Below are 22,167 nucleotides of genomic sequence, written 5' to 3' on the forward strand. Positions count from 1 at the left end.
TTTACATGGGGCACATTCAATGGGATGGAACGTTTAGAACTTTGCAGGTAGAAATGCATTGGGCTGCCACATTTACCCATTCTTAATTAAATATATAATTTTGTTCAATATCTGAATGCTCTGTAAAATTGCATCCTCCGAAATAAGCCCCTGGCGTGGCTGACACGTGTAATGCGACCTGTATGCAGTGACAAGCTGCATCACATTAACAATGTATCAACTGTAACTACATGTTATATAAATTGTTGCAGGTATATCCATTGCATGTTCTAAATGTAGCAGCAGAGGGAGCGCGAGACGTGGCCTTTTTATGTGAAGGTAAAAGGCGCGCAAGCGCAGTAGATCGCTCCTCCACATGGTTACTATGGTTACTACACAATAGGAGACGGGACAGGGGGCTGTGTAAAGGGGGGAAGAAAAAACGAAAGGAGAGAGTAGGGAGGTGGTTTGCAGAACCGCTTGACTGGACACACTGTAGCTCCCACGACCCTGTGCAGAGTAAAAGAGAGAGGTAGAGGGAGAGAGGGAGAGGGAGAGAGGGAGGTGGAAGGAGAAGAAACGGGGTAGGCCTCGGCCTAGGTTTTAGGGGAAAGGTTTATACACTCAAAGAAGAACCCCGTTCTAGGCATGAATAGCATGGACACGGAAACTTTGAGAATGCACTATTATCTAGGCTATAATGGCATGATGCAGTTCGATGCTGTTTGACTACACGTTGGGCTGCATGCAGTAACCATATGCCTATCAATAGAATGATGTGGAGAAGTTTTAGAACAAAGGGAGAAAAGGTAAGATTCTGTAAATTTAGAAATTGTGTGTATAAAGGATCCGTGCAAAGTAGCCTATAGTAGGCGAATGCACAGTTAAGGTGATCCTACATTGGAGTGGGGGATGAGAAAACTGAAAAAGGGACTTCTCTCCTTCCCTCCCCTCCCTCTTCTGAGTGTTGGCCCTCTCTGCGCCTCTTCGTTCTCCCTGCCTCCCTTTCTTCTCGCTCCCCCATTCCTTAAGAATATGCAAATCACGCCCTCTCCCTCTCTTTCTCTTCCTCGAAGTGCATCCCTTGCTCGCCCTCAGTAGATTTTGTGACTGTACCGACGGCAAAAAGTGCAAGTCGTCTTGACGGAGGAAGGGGGAGAAAGAGACGGGGGAGAAGGGGGTGGGGAAGAGGCAAACGTACGCATCAATACAGTCTTCAGCGGCACCCCGTTTTTTCCTGCAACGATTTGGGAAGGAGAGAGAAAATTCTGCATTATTTGCGGAACCGTTGCAATATGATCCAGCAGCCTCTGTTTATAGGTGCGCGTGCTGCTCCTATGTGTGCATGTCAACGTACAGTATAAACCGAGAGAGACGGTTAAAGAAAGGGAGAGTGAAAGGGGACACGCATCGCTGGATATCATAGGTAAGGAGAAGGGAAAATGGATGCTTATATATTTTTGCTATTCTTGTTGGCCACGTTTGTGTCTTCCCTCCCCTTTCTTTGTGCGTTAACGATCATGCGTTATGTGTAATTCATGCCCGGGTAAAATGTGTGTTAGGTTACAACGCACAACAGACGCACTCACATTCCAATGATAAAAGGCGTCTCGGTGAAGAATGGCATTCGCCATTCTATTCCGAATTATTTTTTCAAGACACGAAGAAAAAAAAACAGTACGCTATGGGAGAAACACAACAGGCATAGACACAGGACCCATTCTATTCTGCATTATCAGTGTTAGCCAATATGTGCTATTACACATAGCGTCTACATCGTCGGTCTAGTCTATTCCGATGTAGCTCGCTTGTTGTACAGAATAGCAGAGCCGGTCGCGCATCTGCATGTGTATCAATAACAGTAGCGGGAGAAGAAAGAAAGAGAACCGTTGCGGTGCCTGCTTGTCGGTGCCTGCTTGTCGGTGTCTGTCGGTGATGTGAGCTGTGTAACTGCATACTTACACGGGCTGCGATGCATCACATATTTCCTTTTAATGCATTAATGTGTGTGAGAGAGAAACAGTTCATGTGCACATATGTGTGTGTCTGTGTTTGACCATTGCTGTACATTGTGGGATTATTATAAGCTATGGTAAATGCTGTGTTTGCTTTTAGTGTTGATGGACCACAGCCAGGGACCAGCAAATGAATCCATGAATAGTAGCAGCCCAGCCACCTGTGACTAAGATATACACTGACTGTATACAGTATCTGTGTGTCATTGGGATCCATAGCCTCCCTCCTCTGCTTTACATTGGGCCCATAGGCCTACACTCCCCAAATACTGATTCTATAGCACAAGTGATGGCTCAATGTTTATCATTGAGTGTGTGTGGAATTGTGAATTCTTTAACTACTGCAATATAGTAGACAACAAGTCTATGGGAAAAGTCACTGTAGCGCTATGCACATTTCACATGTAAAGGAGGTGGTTCTGTGAACCAAGACAGCTTGATGACTGACGAGTAGCCTAGTCTGAGACTTGGACTTGTGTTCGCTCTCCTAGGCCTAATGCCTAGGCTTTAGCTCAGCAGGATAACACAGTCTTGTGGAGCTTAGTCCAGGTTCAAAGCCAGTTGGTGACACACACTCGCCGATGTTGAATTCATGCCAAGTGACTATACACTACTATACACTGTGTGTGTGTGTGTGTGTGTGTGTGAATCTGTAACTAACAGCTGTTACTGTTAGTATACAGTGTGTGAGTGTATGAATATGCCGTATGCACTAATAATTCATATATATAGTAGTGGTGCCACCATCAGATTTACTGTACCTGTGATAATTCAAACACACACACACACACACTGAATCGGTGTGTTTACTGCTCGATGGATTGAACACAAGGGCCTCCATTGGCAGTGCTAACTACCTGGATAAATATATCCCTTCATTTCACCCAGTGTGCCACTGTTCTATTTATATCCTCATTCACTATACATGAGCTTGACTGGGTGAATGGGTGAATGAGTTGGACGTGTAAAACCTGTGTCATATTTCATAGTCTACTACCCTAATGAATGAAGGGGTGAATGAGTTGGACTTGTAAAACCTGTGTCATATTTCATAGTCTACTACCCTAATGAATGAAGGGGTGAATGAGTTGGACATATATGTTGCATGTCATGGTCAATTACCTGTATCTATTAGTGATGGGGGGCAAATCAGTTACATATTGGGATATTATTTTTGATGATATATCGTATCACATCGTTTTGACAATATTGCAATATTATTTTCCCATGACTGATCAAAAGTCGTTTTCTCATGCTCTCTTGTCTCTTTGCAGCAGAGATATGGTGAGCAATATTTTCGGAACATCAAATCGCAATAAAATCACAGTATCAATACACAAAACATAGAATTGTGAGAATCCCAATACATATTGTATTGGCACATAAGTATCATGATAATATTGTATAGTGAGGTCCCTGGCAATTCCCAGCCCTAGATCTATGAATGAATGAATTATCAGACTGTTAACCCCATGCAGGTTTGGGTCTGGGGCTGGGCTCTTTTTAACCCCGTGCAGGTTTGGGTCTGGGGCTGGGCTCTTTTTAACCCCATGCAGGTTTGGGTCTGGGCTCTTTTTAACCCCATGCAGGTTTGGGTCTGGGCTCTTTTTAACCCCATGCAGGTTTGGGTGTGGGTCTGGGCTCTTTTTAACCCCATGCAGGTTTGGGTCTGGGGCTGGGCTCTTTTTAACCCCATGCAGGTTTGGGTCTGGGCTCTTTTTAACCCCATGCAGGTTTGGGTCTGGGCTCTTTTTAACCCCATGCAGGTTTGGGTCTGGGGCTGGGCTCTTTTTAACCCCATGCAGGTTTGGGTCTGGGGCTGGGCTCTTTTTAACCCCGTGCAGGTTTGGGTCTGGGCTCTTTTTAACCCCATGCAGGTTTGGGTCTGGGGCTGGGCTCTTTTTAACCCCATGCAGGTTTGGGTGTGGGTCTGGGCTCTTTTTAACCCCATGCAGGTTTGGGTGTGGGTCTGGGCTCTTTTTAACCCCATGCAGGTTTGGGTGTGGGTCTGGGCTCTTTTTAACCCCATGCAGGTTTGGGTCTGGGCTCTTTTTAACCCCATGCAGGTTTGGGTCTGGGCTCTTTTTAACCCCATGCAGGTTTGGGTCTGGGCTCTTTTTAACCCCGTGCAGGTTTGGGTCTGGGCTCTTTTTAACCCCATACAGGTTTGGGTGTGGGTCTGGGCTCTTTTTAACCCCATGCAGGTTTGGGTGTGGGTCTGGGCTCTTTTTAACCCCATGCAGGTTTGGGTCTGGGGCTGGGCTCTTTTTAACCCCATGCAGGTTTGGGTCTGGGGCTGAGCTCTTTTTAACCCCATGCAGGTTTGGGTCTGGGCTCTTTTTAACCCCATGCAGGTTTGGGTCTGGGGCTGGGCTCTTTTTAACCCCATGCAGGTTTGGGTCTGGGGCTGGGCTCTTTTTAACCCCGTGCAGGTTTGGGGCTGGGGCTGGGCTCCTGTAGGGTAGGTAAGGGGCTAATGTGGCTCTGGTATAGCCCCGGAGATGGCTATAACAGCTTAAACTCTTTCTGACCCAGGTTTAAACAACACCTTAGTGGATTCTGATAGGCTGATAAAGACTAGAACACATACATGCATCCAATTGCTTTGGGAAGGTGCAGTACAGTATCCAATGTTCATCAGCATAAGGGAATAATCTGTGCACACAATATTTTCTTCCAAATGTGTTTATTGTCATACACAACAGTATCTATACATCTGTGTACAGATTCCATGTCCTTAAAGGAAAACTCCACCCAAAACTATATTTTGGTATTTTTTTCAGTAGTCCATTGTTGAATTGGCGGTATGAAACAAAATGGGACTATATCAATTGTGGGACTATATCAACAATGGAGTAATGAAACAAATACCAAAATATCGTTTTCGGGTGGAGTTAACCTTTAACCATGATTCTTCTGAATGAACTGAACTGCGGTGTATTACTCATCAGTGCATCCATTCAGTATTGAAGTGTGATATGAGTCAGATATCGGTTTTCCTGTAGCATCGCTGTGTTGAGGATCCTCGACTTGTACCTGCACTCAAAGCCATGCCTAGTTAATCAGTCCACCATTGCAATGAATTCCCTATAACTGTAGTTGTAATGTTGATGTTATTGTTCGATATTGATTGTTCAAAATGTATCCTTCGATATGTGTATAGCATTTGTTATTATGATTGATGGTGCACTGTAACGTGTCCTGTAAAATAATGTGTTGTTTTATGGTTGTTGTATCATTGTATTTTATTTGTATGGGGTTTTCTGATGCTACCTAATTCAATGGGACTGGCCTGGTTAGGTAGAGAATTCTTCATTGTGGTGTTTTTTCCAGGTTGTAGAAGCTCAGATGGTGGTGAGGTGATTTTCAGTCCTACAGAGAAAGACAAGGACACCACTTCATTCACCGCTATGGCCTGTGGGGAGGGGTGGACATCATAAAGGAGTAACGATGAAAACTCGAACTCACAAAGAATCGGTATGAAGTGTTTAAATGGCTTCCTTCATCTCAACCTTGTTCAGCTGTGTAGCTGAGTGTGCATGTGTTGGTCAGATTGCAGATGTGTTTATTGTTAATATGTGGTATTATATTGCACAGAGATGGATTGGGATGTTATATTTGACATCATTTAACATGAATAAGACTTTTGAAGTTAAGATATTCTGTGTGTATAGTCGGTGTGTATATTCTGTGTGTTTCTGTGTGTATATTCTGTGTGTATATTCTGTGTGTATATTCTGTGTGGGCATTGATGTCATAATTATTCCTCTCTCTATTCTCTTCTCACCTCCTCGTTCTTGCCGCTTTCTACCCTCCCAATTCCTCTTCTCTCTCCTTTCCCTCCTCATGCTCTTACCTCCCCCACCCATCACTGATCTTCTCTCCTTTCTCCCTAATTCCTGCCCCCTCCATATTTCATCATCCTTCGTTCCCCCTTACCCTTCCCTGATCCCCTCTCCCCTCCTTTCTGCCCCCTCTATCCCTCACTTTTTTCTTTCCCCCTCTCCCCTCCTCCTCCTTGGTTTTGTCCTCTACTGTTCTCTTTACTTATTGTTTTGACCCCTTTACCACCCTCTACCCCCCTCGACCCCCATTTACCTCCCTCTACACCCCTCAACACCCCTTTACCTCCCTCTACCCATCTTTACCCACCTCTACCCCCTTTACCCACCTCAACCCCCTTTTAACCCCTTCATACCACATTTCCCCTTCTCTCTCTTCATTTGTTCCTCCTCTCACCTCTCCTCCTCCTTCTTACCCCTTCCACCCCTGGCGGTTCAGATGCCAATGCGCAGTGGGCGGAGGCGTGGGGGAAGCAACGAGGAGAGGAGGGGTAGACGCCCGCATCCCAGCCCTTCTCGTGCAGAACGAAACGACAGGCAGACGGTGAGAGCCTATCATGTTTTATGTCTGTTCTTTCCCGTGTTCTCCCTAAGTAACTCTTGTTATTTTGACCCTCTCCGTCTCTAGTAATGGCAGTCTCTGTCTCCTTATGGCTTTGTTTGTCATGTGGTCTTTCCATCTATATTTGTCTATAGGAAAGTGTGTGTGTGTGTGGATGTGTTTAACTATTCTTGTGGGGACCAACTGAGGACAAATGCTATTTCTAGGGGGTTTAGGGTTAAGGTTAGAATTATTGTTAGGGTTAGAATTACGTTAAGGGTTAGGAGCTAGGTTTAGGGTTAAGGTTAGGTTTTTGGGTTAAGGTTAGGGTAAGAGTACGGGTCAGGGTTTAGGGAAAATAGGATTTTGAAGGTTACTGAATTGTGTGGCCCCACAAGGTTAGCTGTACAGTTGTGGCCAAAAGTTTTGAGAATGATACAAATATTAATTTTCACAAAGTCTGCTGCCTCAGTGTCTTTAGATATTTTTGTCAGATGTTACTATGGAATACTGAGGTATAATTACAAGCATTTCATAAGTGTCAAAGGCTTTTATTGACAATTACATGAAGTTGATGCAAAGAGTCAATATTTGCAGTGTTGACCCTTCTTTTTCAAGACCTCTGCAATCCACCCTGGCATGCTGTCAATTAACTTCTGGGCCACATCCTGACTGATGGCAGCCCATTCTTGCATAATCAATGCTTGGAGTTTGTCAGAATTTGTGGGTTTTTGTTTGTCCACCCGCCTCTTGAGGATTGACCACAAGTTCTCAATGGGATAAAGGTCTGGGGAGTTTCCTGGCCATGGACCCAAAATATTGATGTTTTGTTCCCCGAGCCACTTAGTTATCACTTTTTCCTTATGGCAAGGTGCTCCATCATGCTGGAAAAGGCATTGTTCATCACCAAACTGTTCCTGGATGGTTTGGAGAAGTTGCTCTCGGAGGATGTGTTGGTACCATTCCTTATTCATGGCTGTGTTCTTAAGCAAAATTGTGAGTGAGCCCACAGCCTTGGCTGAGAAGCAACCCCACACATGAATGGTCTCAGGATGCTTTACTGTTGGCATGACACAGGACTGATGGTAGCGCTCACCTTGTCTTCTCCGGGACAAACTTTTTCCCAGATGCCCCAAACAATCGGAAAGGGGATTCATCAGAGAAAATGACTTTACCCCAGTCCTCAGCAGTCCAATCCCTGTACCTTTTGCAGAATATCAGTCTGTCCCTGGTGTTTTTCCTGGAGAGAAGTGGCTTCTTTGCTGCCCTTCTTGACATCAGGCCATCCTCGAAAAGTCTTCGCCTAACTGTGCGTGCAGATGCACTCACACCTGCCTGCTGCCATTCCTGAGCAAGCTCTGTACTGGTGGTGCACCAATCCCGCACCTGAATCAACTTTAGGAGATGGTCCTGGAGCTTGCTGGACTTTTTTGGGCACCCTGAAGCCTTCTTCACAACAATTGAACCGCTCTCCTTGAAGTTCTTGATGATCCGATAAATGGTTGATTTAGGTGCAATCTTACTGGCAGCAGTATCCTTGCCTGTGAAGCCCTTTTTGTGCAAAGCAATGATGACGGCACGTGTTTCCTTGCAGGTAACCATGGTTGAAAGAGGAAGAACAATGATTCCAAGCACCACCCTCCTTTTGAAGCTTCCAGTCTGTTATTTGAACTCAATCAGCATGACAGAGTGATCTCCAGCCTTGTCCTCGTCAACACACACCTGTGTTAACGAGAGAATCACTGACATGATGTCAGCTATTCCTTTTGTGGCAGGGCTGAAATGCAGTGGAAATGTTTTTGGGGGATTCAGTTAATTTACATGGCAAAGAGGGACTTTGCAATTAATTGCAATTCATCTGATCACTCTTCATAACATTCTGGAGTATATGCAAATTGCCATCATACAAACTGAGGCAGCAGACTTTGTGAAAATTAGTATTTGTTTTCATTCTCAAAACTTTTGGCCACGACTGTACAAGAGTGTGTGTGTGTGTGTGTGTGTGTGTGTGAGTGAGTGAGTGAGAGAAGAGGCTGTCAGTCATTAGATGTTGATCTACATGTAAGCCTTAATGAAGCCATGTGTGTGTGTACCTGTATGAGTCATCACCACCATGATTGCCTTATATGTACAATTGTAGTGCCAATGTGGTGTATTTTATACTGCTTTACCTGCAGTGTCATCTCTCTGTGTGTTTGTCTTTCTTACTTTAAAAAATGATATACATGGCATATTCTGTATCGTAGCAAAGAGCTGCTGGCGAGGAATTGGCTGTCAGTCGCTTCAATCACAGATCGCAAGGCCATGATTCGTCAGAGAGTGAAGGGGAGGAACTTGTGCCTCCACCAAAGAGGCAGAAAGTCCAGGTTAGTGTAACGTGATGTTTAACTGCACCACTAGGTTGAATTAGGATGTTAAAATGTCAACATTTAATTAATATATATTTTCCTCATATTCACTTTATGTCATCAGGATTCTTCCTCTGCCACCAACCCACCGACTTCAACTCATTCAACTGACAGTACTCCCCCCACTATACCGCCCCCACCCTCGGCTCCCAGACAGTCACGTGACAGTGACAACGAGGATGGCCAATCCCAGGGCAGCAGGAGCTCAGTTGTAGGGAGCTTGGCCAATAGCCTGAGCAGTGGGCGGGACATCGACCAGGACAATCGATCTTCCTCCCCGAGTCTCTCTGCCTCCCCTCCAGCCAGTTTAGACTCTGACTCTGATGGTCCAGACTCACCAAAGCAAGGAGAGGGAGAACGGGAGAAAAGGAAAGAGGGAGGAGTGGGGAAGACAGGAGGAGAGGAAAGGAGAGCAGCCAGAGAGGGGAGAGGGGATGAATCTTGCGGAGATGGAGAAAGGAAGGATGGAGGAATGGAGGACAGCCCTTCTCTGAAGCTGCCATCCTCCATCTCTTCCTCTGCTCCTGTTCCCTCTCTCTGCGGAGCAGGGGATTCAGCCAATGACAACAATAGTGGCAGGAAGTCCTATTTCTCACAGGACTCCAAGCTGGTGAGTAAGATGGAGTATGGACCGGCCAGCGCTGACACTGTGCACAGTGGCAATCGAATGAACTCCAAAGCTAAAGCGCAGTGCGTGACCAAGGCAACTGTCGCCGGGGGAGACTATCCCCACGGCAACCCCAACATTCCACACCCCCCTCCACCACCCCTTCCTCCTCCACCAGCGCTGAAACCCTTAGAACTAGGGGGGCAGAACCTACCCTCAGAAGTCAAGGTAGAGAGAGAGAAAATGGAGAAAGGTGAGAAACTGATGGACAACAAGACGGCTCCTCCCTCTCTGTTACCCCAAACCAGCCCCTTACCCCCCTCCCAGCCCCCGCCCCACCCCCACCACTACAGCCCCACCGGATGGCAGGGAGGCACAGCAACCGGTTGCCAGGGGAGCTGGGGTTACACCCGTTACTCTGGTAACCACCATGCTCACCAGCCGCAGCACCAACCCCCAGTGCAGCAGCAGCAACTGCCATCCGTCTACAACCCCCCTTCCTCCCGTCATTCATCCTCCTCCCACCCCCCTTACCTCCCCCACCCCCACAAGGAGTACCTCCCCAGGTACGCTTCCGGGGGAGGGGAAAGGGAGAGGGGGGCGGCTGGCGAGAGGGAGAGGGGGGGAGTGAGGGTGGAGTATGGGGGGAGGGAGATAGGTAGAGATTTCTCAGCTAGTAGTGGTGGTAACAGCAGCACTTCTGGTGGGATGGGGGGTCCTAATGGGGTCCAAGGGAGGGAGTTTGGGGGTCAGAACCGGGAGTACCCAGGCCTGGGACCTCAGGGCTCTGTGAGAGACCCCCCCATGGGTCCTGGGGGAAGAGAATTTGGACCAGGGGGGTTCAGAGAAAGAGAGAGGGATAGAGAGAGGGAGAGGGAGGGAGAGAGGGATGTAGGAGGAAGGGAGTTTCCTTTACTGAATCGTAATGAGAATCAGAACAGAGAGTTTGGACCCACCGGTGCTGGGGGAGGAAGGGGGCACCCCAGAGACAAAGAGCGGGGGCGGTGGGGCGAGTTTGGGGGTCAAATGAGAGAGGTGGGAGGCAATGGTAACCCCAATAATAACCCCCTCCCCCTAGGAAACCCCCCAAGCTCGACCAGTGGGTTACCTGCAGCCCCCATGCTAAACCGCGACCCCCCTTCCTCACCCCAAAACAACCCCAGCCACCCTACCCTACCCCCCCACCCACATCCTCAAAGCGCCTCCAAACGAGACTACCCCCCATCGATGGACCAGGGACAGACAAGGCACAGTCCCCCCTCTGGACCAGAACACTTCCACAGAGAGTACCCTCCTGGGGCCAAGGACTATCCCCCTGGTGGCCCACCCTCCACTGGCCCGGTCCGTGAGTACCCCAGCCCTCCCGGAATGACTCCAAACCTGGGCCGAGACTACCCAGGTGGACCTCAGATCCCCCACCTGCCCCACCCCCACTTTCCAGCCCAGCAGCCCAGAGACAGGGACCGAGAGAGGGACACCAACCAGCGAGAGTCGTCTCTCTACCAAAACCGTGGCGGTCCCCCCCAACCCCCGTCCCTTTCTCCCTCCTCTTCCTCCTCTACTCCTCATGGACACCCTCCGAATGCTCCTTACCCTCCTCCTCCACCTCCTCCCCCTCTCCCCACTCCCCAATCCTCCCTCGCTCAGCCCCAACCCCCCTCCGGCCTGGGACCCAATCATGTTCGTCCGGCAAATTATTCTTCCTCCAATCAGACTCCTGCAACACCCCTCTCTCCTTTATTAAGCCCCTCGACCAATCAGATGGGAGGGTTTCCTTCCTACCCGCCAGGCTCCTCCTCCGGGGCTAACATGTCACTTCCTGGTTCAGGTGTGTCACCTGGCTGTCGGCCCTCACCTTTTCACAGCACTTTGAACAGCCACGCCCCCTTCAGCGGCCCCTACCACCCCAATGGGAACAGTGGGAACAACCTGGTCCCGACTAACAGCAATAGTAACAGTAGCAGTGGCAGCAGCCATACCAACTCTCTCTCTCAGTCCCTCTCACCTCAAAACGCCTCAAAAGGACCCCCACCTCTTAGTAACCCCGGCAACAACAATGGCACTTCGGCCCCTGGCTGTAGCTCCTCACTTCCTAGAGATGGGCATTCTGATTCGTCCACAGGTCCACCTCCCCCACCTGTTATCAAGGAGGAACCAATAGAGGAGAGGGAGGAGAGTGAAAGCCCACCTCCTGTTTTGAGAAGCCCCTCCCCTGAGCCTAAGCCGGTGGACATTCCGATCCACGCCAGCCAATCAGCACGGTGAGATGGGATAGGCGTCATAGCAACAGAAGGGCTCCATCATATGTCACTCTAACAACAAGTCCTAACAACTGATTTATGTGGTTTTATCTCTGTTTTTGTCACTGGCACTTATCATAATATGTCAGCTATTATTTCTAGATAAAGGGGCTGAGAAATGTATTCCTGTCACAGAAGATGTTTTGTAGATAGGCCTACAGTATATCAAGAAAACAACACCTATCATAGAATATGTTTTGTAGATAGGGAGATACCTAGTCAGTTGTACAACTGAATGCATTCAACTGAAATGTGTCTTCCGCATTTAACATACACGGCACAGTGGGTTAACTGCTTTGTTCGGGACCTTGTCAGCTCGGGGATTCGATCCAGCGACCTTTCGGTTACTGGCCCAACACTCTAACCACTAGGCTACCTGCCGCCAGTATATCAAAGACAACAACACCTATCACAGAAGACATTGCCAGATAATAAAGATAGTATCATCATATGGGAACAAAATCCGATGCATAAATTGGTTATATTTTGCTGATGTGGTTCTAGGTTCCACAGGGTTCTAGATCGGGGCAGTGGAAACTCCTGCGCCCGCAGCGACGTTCTCTTCGTCCCCCTGGACGGCTCCAAACTGTGGAAGAAGAGGAACGAGGTGATCGAGAGAGCCCGGAGAGAGGTGGAGCAGAGGGCCAGAGACCTGAGGGAGAAAGAGCGGGAACGAGAGAGGGAGAGAGAGAGGGAGCGGGACCTGGAGAGGCATCTACAAGTGAGTATAATAGGGCAGGGGGGGGGAGGCGATGAGGGAGGGAGGAAGGGAGGAAGGGAGGGGGACACAATGCTCAATTTCCTTCTCCTTTTTGTCTCTTTAAATGCTCCCTCTCTCCCTGCAGCAACAGAAGGACAATAACAATGCAAATATACAACGCCAGGGATCCTCTCTCTTCTTCCCCTCCTCCTCCTCCATCCTCCTCGACCCTAACTCCTCTTCTAACCCTGGGTCTCACCCTCAACCTCACCCCCAGCAGCACCACTCCCACCCTCACCCCCACGCTCACCTCCACCCCTCCCACCTCCACCCCTCCCTCTCTCAACACATCCCACACTCCCTCCTCATGCAATCAATGGGGGGGTTCAACGGTGGTTGGCCCACAGGGGGCTCTGGGGATCGGGTTAGGAGGGCCGTACCTGGGCCCTGACACCCCCGCACTGCGGACCCTGAGCGAGTATGCCCGGCCCCACGCCATGTCCCCCCTCGGGGCTAGTCGCCAACACCAACACCCGCATGTCCACCATCATGGCCACCCTCATGGCCACCCCCATGTCCACCCCTCCTTCTTCCTCCCCCAGTTCCAGAACCATGCCCTGGCCCACCCACATCACATGCCTGCTGATGCAGCCACAGCGGCAGCCATCTTGGGTTTCCTCTATGGGGGCAGTATGGAGGGAGGGCCAGGGGGGCATGGAGGAGGACATGGGGGGATGGGGGGTGCAGGGTTAGGGGGGATGGGGTTTCCCCATGCAGTGGCAGCCCACCGTGAGCGCATGAAGCCGGGGTTTGAGTTTAAGAGTGAGGACAGGGTGTACCAGCCGGGCTCCTTGGGAGATCCTACGGCTCTCGCCCTCGCCCACTCCCACTCGCATGCCCACGCACACGCTCATGCACATGCTCACTCCCTACTGCTGGGGGGAGGGGGTGGAGGTGAGGTGTCCATTTACGGCACCCCCCCTCCCCAGGCTCCTCCACCCCCACCACCGCCCCTCCAGAACCCAGCGTTAGCCCCAGTGAGTCGCCTCCCTAACCCTCCTCCCGCCCCTCAGTCCCTCTCCAACCCTCCCTCCTTCTCCCTGCTTCCTCCCTCGCTCCCCTCTCACCCTGCACCTGCATCAGCCCCTCCACCCCCGGCCCCCGCAGCTGCACCTCTGCCCGCTCCTCCTCCACCCTCCTCCAACCCTGTTTCATCCCTCCATCACCCCGCTCCGCACTCCTTTCCCAGCTCCCTCCCCCATCTCAACCCCCACCTGCCCCCGCCCCGGTGACCGCCCCTTCCGAGACCTACCCCCCTCCCACTCGCTCCCCCACCACCTCTGAGAGAGAAAGGAGTGGAGAGAGGGAGAGAGAAAGAGAGCGAGACAGAGCGGGGCTTCCAGCCGGTGGAGAGAGGGGACGAGAGAGGGAGAGGGAGCGAGAGAGAGAAAGAGAAAGAGGGGGAAGCAATGGAAGTGGAGGAAGTGGTGGAAGTGGCGGAGGAGGAACAGGAGGAGGAGAGATTCCGGGGCGTCTTCAGATGTTGAACGTCACGCCTCATCATCACCAGCACTCACACATCCACTCCCACCTGCACCTGCACCAGCAAGACACAGGTACCCACTGCTGCTAACACTACCACAGTTGTGGTCTTGTACTATGATCTACACACTACTATTTAGTGCTCTTTTGAGCTGGGCCTGAGAAAGCTCATCCTGTCTGTTACAGATGTTGATGTTAACGTGGTTGTTGATGCTGTGACTCTTATTAAATATCTCCTTGTGTTTCCTGTTACATCATTGGCCCCTAGCGGCGGGCGGGGTGCACCCCCTGATGGACCCGTTGGCGTCGGGGTCTCCCCTGGCCCGCCTGCCCTACCCAGGGGCAACGCTGGGCACCCCCATCCTGGCACACCCCCTCACTGAAAGCGAGGTGCTACGACAACAGCTCTTCGGTGAGGAAAGGCTTGTTTTTTCTGTCAGTTTGTTTATTTTTCTGTCTGTCTGTGTTGTATCATGAATATCATGTCTACTGTAACTATCTTTCTGTCACTGTCTACCTCACCTGTCTCTCCTTTCTCCACTCCTCCTCTCACCTGTCTATCTCCTTCTCCACTCCTCCTCTCACCTGTCTATCTCCTTCTCCACTCCTCCTCTCACCTGTCTATCTCCTTCTCCACTCCTCCTCTCACCTGTCTATCTCCTTCTCCACTCCTCCTCACACCTGTCTATCTCGTTCTCCACTCCTCCTCTCACCTGTCTATCTCGTTCTCCACTCCTCCTCTCACCTGTCTATCTCCTTCTCCACTCCTCCTCTCACCTGTCTATCTCCTTCTCCACTCCTCCTCTCACCTGTCTATCTCCTTCTCCACTCCTCCTCTCACCTGTCTATCTCCTTCTCCACTCCTCCTCTCACCTGTATATCTCCTTCTCCACTCCTCCTCTCACCTGTCTATCTCCTTCTCCACTCCTCCTCTCACCTGTCTCTCCTCCTCTCACCTGTCTCTCCTCTTCTCCACTCCTCCTCTCATATGTCTCTCCTCTTCTCCACTCCTCCTCTCACCTGTCACTCCCTTCTCCACTCACCTGTCTATCTCCTTCTCCACTCCTCCTCTCACCTGTCTATCTCCTTCTCCACTCCTCCTCTCACCTGTCTATCTCGTTCTCCACTCCTCCTCTCACCTGTCTATCTCGTTCTCCACTCCTCCTCTCACCTGTATATCTCCTTCTCCACTCCTCCTCTCACCTGTCTATCTCCTTCTCCACTCCTCCTCTCACCTGTCTCTCCTCCTCTCACCTGTCTCTCCTCTTCTCCACTCCTCCTCTCATATGTCTATATCTCGTTCTCCACTCCTCCTCTCACCTGTATATCTCCTTCTCCACTCCTCCTCTCACCTGTCTATCTCGTTCTCCACTCCTCCTCTCACCTGTATATCTCCTTCTCCACTCCTCCTCTCACCTGTCTATCTCCTTCTCCACTCCTCCTCTCACCTGTCTCTCCTCCTCTCACCTGTCTCTCCTCTTCTCCACTCCTCCTCTCATATGTCTCTCCTCTTCTCCACTCCTCCTCTCACCTGTCTATCTCCTTCTCCACTCCTCCTCTCACCTGTCTATCTCGTTCTCCACTCCTCCTCTCACCTGTATATCTCCTTCTCCACTCCTCCTCTCACCTGTCTATCTCCTTCTCCACTCCTCCTCTCACCTGTCTCTCCTCCTCTCACCTGTCTCTCCTCTTCTCCACTCCTCCTCTCATCTGTCTCTCCCTTCTCCACTCCTCCTCTAACCTGTCTCTCCCTTCTCCACTCCTCCTCTCACCTGTCTCTCCTCTTCTCCACTCCTCCTCTCACCTGTCTATCTCCTTCTCCACTCCTCCTCTCACCCGTCTATCTCCTTCTCCACTCCTCCTCTCACCTGTCTCCCCCTTCTCCACTCCTCCTCTCACCCGTCTATCTCCTTCTCCACTCCTCCTCTCACCTGTCTCTCCTCTTTTCCACTCCTCCTCTCACCTGTCTCTCCTCTTCTCCCTTTCCTCTTCCCTTTTCTTTCCCCCTCCAGGCGCTCCGTTCCGTGAGCTGCCCCAGCCCTCCTCTCTGACAGGTTCCATGTCAGCGGCCCACCAGCTCCAGGCCATGCAGCAGGCCCAGAGCGCAGAGCTGCAGATCCAGAGACTGGCCCTGGAACAGCAGTGGATCCACCACCACCACTCCCTCACCCAGGACGAGTACTACAGGTAGCCTACTAATGGGACCAGGGGAGCTGGGTGGGGTGTGGGGAGACTGTGTCAGCTGGAGGTGGGGGAGAGAGAGAGAGAGTGTGTGTGTGTGTGTGTGTGTGTGTGTGTGTGTGTGTGTGTGTGTGTGTGTGTGTGTGTGTGTGTGTGTGTGTGTGTGTGTGTGTGTGTGTGTGTGTGTGTGTGTGTGTGTGTGTGTGTGTGTGTGTGTGTGCATCATCCCTGACCCTGTCTCTCTTCTCTCTTCCTCAGCCACTTAAAGAAGGAAAGCGACAAGACCCTGTAAGGGAGGAAAAGAGAGGGGGAACAAGCCCACGGATGACAAACCCACAGGAGGAAGAAAGGAGAGAAATATCTGCAAAGGAAGAAGAAAACAACAAAACAGAAGCACTAAAACAATGAAGGAAGAGTCAAATGAAACCATAGACTGGACACACATCATACCATAGGAACCTGAGGAGAAATGAACTGATTGAGAAACCAGATGAAAAAAGGGAGAGATGGATGAGAGGAGTGAAAACGTTGCTCACAGTCTGTGTTGTCTGTACTATACCATAGCCCCAGACTCTGGGCGCATCACAGCGTATGTTGTTCGACTCCAGTCAGTTTTGTATTGTGCCCTGTACAGTATACTAGGTGGGAGCAGCAATATAATACAGTACAGTCTGGTGTAAATGACCTTATGCCAGGAAGAATGTGTACATGAGGCTCTCTTTTATGTCATTGCATGTAGCTAGGCGCTTATTGTGAACTGGTTGAACTCCTGGTTCTATTTTTAGTAATCACCCTCTCTTTCCTAACGGATGGGTGGTGTGTGAGTATGCATGAGATCAGCGATTAAGAAGTGTCATATTATGTTAACGATTAATAGTATTGTTATTATTATTCATGTCTGTTTGTTGATAATTCTATATACATATTATTTGTATTGTTATTTTATTACATTTTCATGGTATGGCGGTTTCTTTAGTTTTTTATTGTGAAACGAGATGCAAATGAAGGAAATAGACGGAAGATAAACGACATCATTTTTGGGGGAAAATATATGATCTCTGATGTGGTTGTGTACAGTATGTTTTCTCCTCTCTCTCTCTACACGAACACGTGCATCTCTGTCTTGGTGTTTATATAAAACACACATAAAGCATACAGTACCAGTCAAAAGTTTGGACTCACCTACTCATTCAAGGGTTTTTCTTTATTTTTACTATTTTCTACATTGTAGAAAAGTAGTGAAGACATCAAAACTATGAAATAACACATATGGAATCATGTAGTAACCAAAAAAGTGTTAAACACATCAAAATATATTTTATATTGGAGATTCTTCAAAGTAGCCACTCTTTGCCTTGATGACAGCTTTGCACACTCTTGGCATTCTCTCAACCAGCTTCATGAGGTAGTTACCTGGAATGCATTTCAATTAACAGGTGTGCCTTGTTAAAAGGTAATTTGTGGAATTTCATTCCTTCTTAATGCATTTGAGCCAATCAGTTGTGTTGTGACAAGGTAGGGGGGGTATACAGAAGATAGCCCTATTTGGTAAAATGCCAAGTCCATATTATAGTAAGAACAGCTCAAATAAGCTAAGAAAAATGACAGTCCATCATTACTTTAAGACATGAAGGTCAGTCAATCCAAAAAATGTCAAGAACTTTGAAAGTTTCTTCAAGTGCAGTCATAAAAACTATCAAGTGCTATGATGAAACTGGCTCTTATGAGGACCACCACAGGAAAGGAAGACCCAGAGTTACCTCTGCTGCAGAGAATAAGTTCATAGAGCTAACTGCACCTTTGATTGCAGCCCAAATAAATGTTTCACAGAGTTCAAGTAAAAGACATCTCAACATGAACTGTTCAGAGACTGCGTGAATCAGGCCGTCATGGTCGAATTGCTGCAAGGAAACCAATACTAAAGGACACCAATAAGAAGAAGAGACTTTCTTGTGCTAAGAAACACGAGCAATTGACATTAGACCAATGGAAATCTTTCCAAACTTGTGATTTTTGGTTTCAACCACTATCTTTGTGAGACGCAGAGTAGGTGAACGGATGATCTCGTGTGGTTTCCACCGTGAAGCATGGAGGAGGTGGTGTAATGGTGCTTTGCTTGTGACACTGTCAGTGATTTATTTAGAATTCAAGGCACACTTAACCAGCATGGCTACCACAGCATTCTGCAGCGATACGCCATCCCATCTGGTTTGCGCTTAGTGGGACTATCATTTTTTTTTCAACAGGACAATGACCCAAAACACACCTCCAGGCTGTGTAAGGGCTATTTCACCAAGAAGGAGAGTGATGGAGTGCTGCATCAGATGACCACAATCACCCGACCTCAACCCAATTGAGATGGTTTGGGGATGAGTTGGACCGCAGAGTGAAGGAAAAGCAGCCAACAAGTGCTCAGCATATATGGTGAACTTCTTTAAGACTTTTGGCAAAGCATTCCAAATGAAGCTGGTTGAGAGAATGCCAAGAGTGTGCAAAGCAGTCATCAAGGCTACTTTGTAGAAATCTAAAATATATTTTGATTTGTTTAACACTTTTTTGGTTACTACATGATTCCATATGTGTTATTTCATAGTTTTGATGTCTTCACTATTTTTCGACAGTGTAGAAAATATAAAAAAATTAAGAAAAAACTCTTGAATGAGTAGGTGTGTTCAAACTTTTGACTGGTACTGTATATGGAATTCCTCTCTTCTCCCTCTCTCCTTCCCTCTCACCCCACCTTTCCCTCCCTCCCTCTCTCCTTCCCTCTCCTCTCCTCTCTCCCTCCCTCCTTCCCCTCTCCCCCTCCCTCTCTCCTTCCCTCTCACCCCACCTTTCCCTCCCTCCCTCTCTCCTTCCCTCTCCTCTCTCCCTCCCTCCTTCCCCTCTCCCCCTCCCTCTCTCCTCCCTTCTTTCCCTCCCCTCTCTCCTTCCTTCTCATCTCTCCTACACCCTCCCCCTCTCCTCTCTCCCTTCCTCTCTCTCTCTCCTTCCCTCCCCCCTCTCCCCCCTCTCCTCCTGCCCTCTTCCCCTCTCCCTCTCTCCCCCTCCCTCTCTCTGGGCGAGTGTAGCTAATAGGAGAAATATGTATGGGATGAGTGTGAGACATGAAGGTTGTGTAGCACCAGTGAGCACCAGCCCTGTACAGCCAACATTCCAGACCACACTGTAAAAGAAAGAAGGAAACTGATAGGAGGAGCTGGAAGCGTGTGATTTACTGATGCTGTTAGAAGCTCAGGGCTGACTGTGTTCTAGGCTAAATGTGACAAATGCCTCTGTGCTGTTTAGAATAAATGCTCCTATAGTTTGTATTAATAATGTTTCAACCACAAAGAGGCAACTTCACCCTCTTCATACAGTACATGTGATGGTGTGACTTAAGATTCCCTCTTTATACCAAGTGAAGTTAAAACCATACAGTATTTACATGGTAATTGCATATGCAGCTGGACCGTACTATGTTAGCATGCTACGGTCTGACTATTCACATAAAACTGTTTTACTTTGATCTCTATTTACAGATAGGAACTGACAGGGTGGGTCTTTGCCTTATATTCTGTTTATAGTGCTGTATAGTCAGCCATGTTACCATTCAGAAAAGCTACTGTACTCTGTATTAACCATATAAATAACATACATTCAACAAGAGTTCATTAGTAGTAAAGAAGTAATCAGAGGTATATTAGTGTCACACAGTGTTTAACTGGCAAGTGCTATTAGCCTTCTCCTGCCCTCATGTTGAGCTGAGATATTCCATGGTAAGTTGGTTGTGTGGTGTTTAAAGTCACCTTAGATAAGTATGTCGGCAGCATTCCGTATTGTAGCATCTACAGGACGATCCTGACATTCCATTCTGATGACATCAGGGAGATATTCTTAGAGCCATCCTTCACCAGGGCGAGTGAGAAGGATGACGTCAAAGACATAAAAATAGGTTGCATAGAGTAAATAGATGTCATTTTACATGGCCTGTCCATCATTGCAGCTTGGGTAACACACAGAAGTTCTGCCAAACAAATTGTTACAGTGTAATTACCATTTTATCACGTCATTTCTAAGAAAATTGTTATTTCTGTACCAGGCTTCCCTCGGCTTTCAATCAGGCAAGACTTTCTGTCAATGGTGCTGTCTGTTCTACCGGTAAGTGAACTACTTCTGTGATCACAGAGCCATGGACTGACTGACAGGCTGCCTTGATTATATACTAATTGGAGTCACAGGCGTTTCAATGTTTCTTGTTTTTGCCAATCTGGTGAAGTATTCTCTGTCAGTCAAAGGGGGAGGACTCAGGCTGCACGACACTGAAATCTAATAACTACTCCCTTAGTCGTATGAAAACACACATAAAAACCCTCACTCATCCACTCACAAGCTGAGAAATATGCTGACATGGTGCTCCATGTAATTTAGAACACAGACTCACTTGCACGTGCGCACACATAAAAACACACACACACACACACACACACACACACACACACACACACACACACACACACACACACACACACACACACACACACACACACAGAGCCCTTTGTGTCAGAGAACCCGGAAGGCGACCAACACTACCTCCCAGACTAGCGACAGACACACATACCAGCGACAGGCAGACATACCAGCGACAGGCAGACAGACCAGCGACAGACACACATACCAGCGACAGGCAGACAGACCAGCGACAGACACACATACCAGCGACAGACACACATACCAGCGACAGGCAGACAGACCAGCGACAGACACACATACCAGCGACAGACACACATACCAGCGACAGGCAGACAGACCAGCGACAGACACACATACCAGCGACAGACACACATACCAGCGACAGGCAGACAGACCAGCGACAGACACACATACCAGCGACAGACACACATACCAGCGACAGGCAGACAGACCAGCGACAGACACACATACCAGCGACAGACACACATACCAGCAACAGGCAGACAAACCAGTGAGCTGTGTTGACAGAGAAACCGCCTCACAGATACCAGTGCGCATCGAGTTGACATGAAGCTGTGCCGGAGTCAGACAGAACACACACAGATGTCATCTCTAACACACATCACACACCCTCACAGACTGGCTGTCCACAATCAACTGCACCAAGGTAAGAATCTGTGTCCCCCCTGCTGCCTCACTCTCCACTGAGTGTTAAGAACAAACATGCTGGGACCTTTTCAAATGTTCTGCTTGTAACCCTGGACTGATGGACATAATGCCACAGTTGCGTTGATCAGTGTGATTTTGACGGTTGTATGCAGGGTATTATCTGTGTTACATAGTTATGCTACGTGAAGGCTATAGTCTTCCATCATAATACATCCTATATTAATTTGTTATGTATGGTCTATGAAGGGTATATGAAGTCTTAATGTATGGTCTATGAAGGCTATATTAAGTCTTAATGTATGGTCTATGAAGGCTATATGAAGTCCATATGTATGCTCTGTGAAGGCTATATGAAGTCTGTATGTATGCTCTGTGAAGGCTATATGAAGTCTGTATGTATGCTCTGTGAAGGCTATATGAAGTCTGTATGTATGCTCTGTGAAGGCTATATGTAGTGTATTATTTGTATTCTCCTTGCAGGGCTCAGTGGCAGATGGCGCTCCAGTTCTCCTACATTGAGACCAGCTACGGTGATGTGGTGTGCCCTCCTACTGACTGCCATCACAGCCCTGGCTCTCCACTGTTTGCATTACTACAAATCAAAATCAAATCTAAGTTTATTGGTCACATACACAGATTTTAAAATGGTATCAAAGGTGCAGCGAAATGCTTGTGTTTCTAGCTCCAACAGTGCAATAATATCTAGCAATTTAAAAACAATTGTTTTAAACTACATAGGATGCGAGTGTACAAAACATGAATAACACGTGCTCTTTCCATGACAGACTGACCAGGTGAAAGCTATGATCCCTTATTGTCACTTGTTAAATCCACTTCAATCAGCGTAGATGAAGGGGAGGAGACAGGTTAAAGAAGTTTGAGTGTGTCAAGCACTGCAACGCTGCTGGGTTTTTCCCGCTCAACAGTTTCC

At 48.5% G+C, this 22,167-nt stretch overlaps 1 protein-coding gene across 1 annotated transcript; it reads left to right on the forward strand.

Annotated features, from left to right (window-relative positions):
* Positions 1 to 388: 388 nt before the first annotated feature.
* Positions 389 to 17,165, forward strand: atn1 (atrophin 1). Its single transcript, XM_045712849.1, has 12 exons — positions 389 to 1,405; positions 5,328 to 5,471; positions 6,276 to 6,380; positions 8,624 to 8,743; positions 8,850 to 11,653; positions 12,197 to 12,413; positions 12,538 to 12,816; positions 12,995 to 13,346; positions 13,445 to 14,008; positions 14,203 to 14,346; positions 15,947 to 16,121; positions 16,374 to 17,165. The coding sequence occupies exons 2-12, from the start codon at positions 5,445 to 5,447 to the stop codon at positions 16,405 to 16,407; spliced, it is 4,821 nt and encodes a 1,606-aa protein (XP_045568805.1). The 5' UTR covers positions 389 to 1,405; positions 5,328 to 5,444; the 3' UTR covers positions 16,408 to 17,165.
* Positions 17,166 to 22,167: the final 5,002 nt, after the last annotated feature.

Source organism: Salmo salar, chromosome ssa02, assembly GCF_905237065.1.
Source record: "Salmo salar chromosome ssa02, Ssal_v3.1, whole genome shotgun sequence".
NCBI classification, from domain to species: Eukaryota; Metazoa; Chordata; class Actinopteri; order Salmoniformes; family Salmonidae; genus Salmo; species Salmo salar.